Source organism: Giraffa tippelskirchi, chromosome 4 (assembly GCF_054371585.1).
Source record: "Giraffa tippelskirchi isolate mGirTip1 chromosome 4, T2T-mGirTip1v1.2.pri, whole genome shotgun sequence".
Classification (NCBI taxonomy): domain Eukaryota; kingdom Metazoa; phylum Chordata; class Mammalia; order Artiodactyla; family Giraffidae; genus Giraffa; species Giraffa tippelskirchi.
The window spans coordinates 195972986-195978985 of record NC_137278.1 but is presented as its reverse complement, the minus strand read 5'-3'; the positions used below and the strand labels follow the sequence as shown (position 1 = coordinate 195978985).

General features: G+C 41.8%; 1 protein-coding gene across 7 annotated transcripts in view; it reads right to left on the bottom strand.

The window, feature by feature from the left end:
• Positions 1-3174: 3174 nt before the first annotated feature.
• Positions 3175-6000, bottom strand: part of LOC145544786 (antigen WC1.1-like) — a 52149-nt gene continuing 49323 nt past the window's right edge. For 5 of the 7 annotated variants that reach the window (XM_081587984.1, XM_081587988.1, XM_081587987.1 and 2 more), the window contains 2 exons: positions 5617-5763; positions 3175-3459 (listed from right to left, as the gene is read on the bottom strand). In XM_081587984.1, coding sequence (XP_081444110.1) covers positions 3314-3459; positions 5617-5763 — 293 coding nt within the window. In that variant the 3' untranslated portion in view covers positions 3175-3313. The remainder of the gene's footprint in view (positions 3460-5616; positions 5764-6000) is intronic. The other 2 variants (XM_081587986.1, XM_081587985.1) reach the window with 2 other exon arrangements.

Below are 6000 nucleotides of genomic sequence, written 5' to 3'. Positions count from 1 at the left end.
TATCTAGTAACAAAATATTTTTCTCTATAGTTATTTTAATATTTCCTTTAGACTAGAATTAATTGGTTAGCACACTACCATATTACAGTGTTAGAGTATTCTGAATTGGATTACCTATTTAGATTTGCAAGTGTGTTTTATATTTTCACTTCTTTCATATAATAACTAACATCTTTCGTTTAGCTTGAAAAACTCCCCTCAGCAACCTCGTAAGGCAAACCTGTGTTGGTGAGCTCCCTCAACTGTTGTTTGTTTGGGAACATCTTTATCTCATCTTCATTTCTGAAAGACAACCTTCCTGAGAAAAGTATTCTTGGCTGGCAAGTTTACTTCCCTCAGTTTGAATATATCATTCCTTTCTCTCCTGGCATGACAGGTTTCTTCTGAAAAGTCCACTGATATTCTTAAGGGAATTTCTCTTTTGTGAGCATTTACTTTTCTCTTGATGCTTCTAAAATTCTCTCTGTGTTGATTATAAAAGAACGTGTATTGGAGACGATCATTTTGAATGAACTCCGAGGTGTGACCTATTAGCTACATGAACTTGGATGTTTATATCTTGTCAGATGTGGAACTTATCTGGTATTATTTCTTTAAGCACAATCTCTGTCTCTTTCTCCCTCTCTTCTGCTTCTGGGACCCCAATAATGTGCAGGTTGTTTCTGTGAATGTTATCCCATTTTTCACACAGGTTCTTTCACACGTTTTGCCCTTTTTCCTTCTTTGTCCCCTGGCTGGGTAATTCAATTGTCTTGTCTTTAGCCTTACAGAGTCTTCTGGTGTTGCTGATGCTCTCTGTAGCATTTTTCATTTTGCTGCATTTGATTCACTGTAATCTTAAGCAACAGAATTTCTGTTTGCTTCATTTATCTGTTTGGTTCCTTTTTCTCTTTTGCCTCACTGCACACCTTGAGGGATCTCAGTTCCCTAACCAGGACTGAATCCAGCCACAGAGGTAAATACATAGAATCCTAACCACTAAGCCATCAGTAAACTCCCTGTTTGCTTCCTTTTTCATGATTTCTATCTCTGTAAAAAAAAAAAAAAATCTAAATTTATTCTGCGGAGCAACTCAGCCTCTGCATAACAAATACTGAACCCATGCTCTCGGACCTTTGAGCCATAAATATGAGCTCGCATTCTGCAACTACTGAAACCTGCTTGTCTAGAACCTTTGCTTCGCAACAAGAGAAGCCACTGCATAGAGAAGCCACAAAAAGAGTAGTCCCCGCTTGCCACAACTAGAGAACGCTAGTGGCAGCAACAAAGACTGAGTACAACCAAAAATTAGAAACAGTAACAAAAATGATAACAAATAATTTTTTAAAATCTTATTTTGTTCACATATTCTCTTCCTGAATTTGTTTAATAGTGTATTTGTGTTTTCTTGGAGTTTACCGAACTTCTTGTTGGATATACTTTGTTTCTTTCATCAAATGTCATTTAATTCATCTCTTCTCAATGGTGAATGATCATGTGAGCTGCACTGGGAGAATTCCTGGGCATCTTCCCATCCCCAAGCACAGCCTAGAACTATGAGGACTGAAGGCATGAGTGTAGGTCAGAGCCCTGGATACCATGCAGGCCATCAGCCAAGTCACTGTGTGGGTTCAGCTCACATCCAGGCCACCACTCTCAGGTCTTGTGTTAGATCAGCAGCTTCTTCATATGTCCACAATGGAATGGGGGGATGGGTGGGTGGGTAAATGTAATCTTTATTTAGGCACTCCTACATGACAGCTCTCTCTACCCTCAAGAATCACAGCAGGATCATGTAGCCAGATTAAAGCAATCTTGAAACAGTATGTTTTCAGAGAAGCCCATTAGTCTGAAATTCTTCTTTTAAGAGTTTAGTCATATCAGACCCCTCCATCCACATCTTTGAAACAAGTAGCCAAAGGTTCCTGATCATTCTGTCTACATCCCTTCTTCTAGATCCCATCTGCTTAGGTCTTTCTTGCTCTCCTGTCCGATCTGGATGCAGGGTATGTGTGAGCACCAATATGCCTTCCATCAACTTGAAGAGATATGTAAGCTGATATAATTCACTTACAAGGAGAGATAACTGGAGAGACAAGAAATAGCAGCGTCTTGAAGAAATAGTAGGAAGTGATGGAGAGGAAAGAATGGATCGATAAGGATTTGATAACCAACTAGACATGGGAGAAGAGCAAAGACAAGTCTGTATCAACTTGAGGAATAAACAGATAAAATAACCTAGGGAATGAGAGATGAAAAAGGAAGCGATACTGTGCAGAATTACATTTTTAATTGACCTGTGAACATTTAGGCAGGATAAGGAAAGCTGTACCCATTCTCTCCCATCAGCCAACTTCCCTCCTTGAAACTCACACCCAACTCTGGTGCCCAAGAACAGGTTAAAAACAGGTGATGTGACATCTCAGGAAAGAACACACAGGATTAGTTTTTTTCCACTAGTTTGTGAAATGAAAATATTTCCTGCCATATCAATAAACACGAAATGTCACAGCCATCAGCGATTTCTGGCCTCCAAATGTAAATGAGGGCTCCCAAAGCTTTGACCCAAGGGATGCTGCCACTCCCCATGGTGATTGCTGAGGAGCTGGGGGAATGCAAGAAGCAGCCATCTGCCATTCCTTAAGGTGAACAAGGAAACAGGATTGGCCCCAGATAGCTGATATGCATATGAAAGAATTGAATTCAGTGAGTCCAGATGCTTGCATCTTCCCATACATAGAATGCTAAATTCCTTAACTTGATACCTGATCTTTGATGTTCAGACTGCCTGTTCCCTTTGTTGCAAACTCATGTTTGCAAGTCAGGGCAAGCTTGACTTCCCCTCCTGCCTTTTTGGAGCAGTTTACTCAGAGTTACTGAGATGCTGTCTCCAGGGCCTGGAGTCCTAAACATTACCACCAAATAAAATAACACTACTTTCAGGTTCTGACTATCATTTTTGGTTGAGAAGTTCATCTTGCTAGGAAGGAGGGTGTGAATGTGGACCAAGTTTAGATTCTTTTTCTAAGTAAGAGTGACCTGGAGCATTTGTGATCCTGGGCAGAGTCATGCCCTCATTAGCCTTTGAAGGATGTGAGAAAACAGGGCAGTGCACTCATCGTGTATTTCCTTTGAGGAAAATAGTGTTTGAGGACCAGTCATCTAAAAGCATCTGACATGGAATTTGCTAAATTATCCACAAAGCAAAAAAGTTACTTTATTCAGAATATTTCATTTTGAACAATTTCATGTAACACAATTACAGGTCAGCATTACTCTATTGAAATACAGGCAATTAGAATATCTGAGGCTTCATCTCATATTTAATACAACATCACCAGAAAGTCACTGTGGATGTTCCCCGGACACTGAGTTCAACATCATCGTACTCAGGATCCCCTTTGTCTCCCTGGCAGAGCCAAGGGCTCTCTTCTCCTTCCCCAGGATTAGCTTCCTCTCTAGAGACATTTAGAGAAGAGCCTGAAGAGGAAAGAGAAGTATGATTAGAACTGAGACAAGGGGACCAGGCAGTGTGGTGGAAGCGAGTTAAGCATGTGGTGATGACAAAGCATCCCTGGGACCCAGGTGTGGGCAGGAGGCTCAGGCTATTTCATATCAGTTACAGTGAGGATGGATCCAGGCTGTCCTCTCAGATCCGGTCCATGTTGTCTCTGGATCCTCAGTTCATGGGGAAACCCTGCATCACAGGAGACCTGTGCTCACATAGGAGCTCTGGGAAGACCTGCCTCCTGGCTACACAATCAGCAAGGAGATGCCCAGGAATGGTAAGAATCATAACAACGAATTTAAATGTTCTCCTCTCACAACAGACAGACGTGAAATCACAATGAGAGAGAGAGTGGAGACAGGAAAATCTGAGTTCCTCATTCATAAACCAGCTCTGCTCTTAGTTGGATTGACTCCTGTTCCCAAATGTCCACAAATACTATCACAGGTGCATCCACAGAGGCCCCTCCCCAGGGACCACTTGGGCTCTCAGATGGAGAAATGTTGTTTTCCAGAGAATGAGTGTCTTCTCTTGGCTACTGAAAAGTCTGGAGCAAATTAGACTTTAGCTGACCTCAAACTCTGAGTCCATGACCCACCTAATTGGCTTAATGTTAAGGCCACCGTGTATCATTGATGCTTTTGAATTGTGGTGTTGGAGAAGACTCTTGAGAGTCCCTTGGACTGAAAGGATATCCAACCAGTCCATCCTGAAGGAAATCAGTCCTGAATATTCATTGGAAGGACTGATGCTGAAGCTGAAACTCCAGTACTTTGGCCACCTGATGTGAAGAGCTGACTCATTGGGAAAGACCCTGAAGATAGGAAAAATTGAAGGCAAGAGGAGAAGGGGATGACAGAGGATGACATGGTTGTATGGCAACACCGATTCAATGGACATGTGTTTGAGAATACGTTGGGAGCTGGTGATGGACGGGGAGGCCTGGCATGCTGCAGTCTATGGAGTCGCAAAGAATCAAACACGACTGAGAGACTGAACTGACTGACTGACTGTGTATCATAGATTTGTACATGTTAGTGCAGATATATAAACAGAGCTCATCTTAAATTATCAGAATGCCTCACAAATTCAATACTGCAGTACATTTTAAAAAATCTCTAGCTACCTTTCATGTTTAAGATAGCACAGAGGTGTTATCAAATATTTGTTCTATTTTTAGATTTCATAAATATGCTCAATTAATTTGTAAGTTTTCTTTTTCTTTTGGCCACTGAGCAATGCTTATGGGATCTTAGTTGCTTGACCAGTGATTGAACTTGGTTCCTAGCAGTGAATGTGCAGAGTCCTAAACACTGGATTGTCAGGAAATGTCCTAATCTGTAAATTCTAATGCAAGCATATTACATATAAAGTGAAAATTTATGTTGCAGTATACATACATAAATGACAAAAGTAGAGTGATTCCTCACTGCCAAGGAGTGTGAAGGCATTAAAAACAGCATATGGTTGAGAAGTGAAGTGATATTCAATTGTGTCCAACTCTTTGTGACCCGATGGACTACAGCCCACCAGGCTCCTCTGTCCATGGGATTCTCCAGGCAAGAATACTGGAGTGGACACAGATGCATAGAACAATCTTATGGACTCTGAGGGAGAAGGTGAGGGGGGGAGGTTCTGGGACAATAGCATTGAAACATATATATTATCATATGTGAAACAGACCACCATTCCAGGTTTGATGCATGAGACAAATGCTCAGGGCTGGGGCAATGGGATAACCCAGAGGGATGGGATGGGGAGGGAGGTGGGAGGGGGGTTCAGGATGGGGAACACATGTAAACCCATGGCTGATTCATGTCAGTGTATGGCAAAAACTACTACAATATTGTAAAGTAATTAGCCCCCAACTAAAATAAATAAATTTATTAAATAAAAAAAAAAAAAAGAATACTGGAGTGGGTTGCCATTCCCTTCCCCAGGAGATCTTCTCATCCAGTGATCAAACCCAGGTCTCCTGCACTGAAGGCAGATTCTTTACCATCTGAGCCATCAAATGCATGTGATTTCCCAAATTTGAAACTCTAGAGAGGCTGGGCATTGAGAAGCTCAAATTCACCCTCTCCAGGACAGAAAGAAAAGATTGCAGGAGATCAGCTAACACCACTCACATGTCTGAGAGGACCTCATCCCATCTTCCTTCACTGGGAGCACTTCCTCTTCACCACCCTGAGAGGCAGGAGGAGCCCCAGGCACTGGTACCTCTTCAGCATCATCATAATCCTCACCAGGGGCATCAGTCCTCTGATCTGGGGCTTCTGAGGGCAGAGCAAGGGTCAGATGAAACCACAGTAAGTGGGTTAAATACCTAAGATCCCTTCTGACAGAGTTTCTGAGCTGCTAAATAGAGGCACCTTGGTTCAAAAGATTTTTTTCTCTAAGACCATGTTTCAGTTTGAAGTGTCCATAAGCCAAAACATGATTTTGCACAGATTTCTCAAAGGAACTCTTATACCATCGAGCATTACTAAACTATTTTGACAAATTGTGCTTTC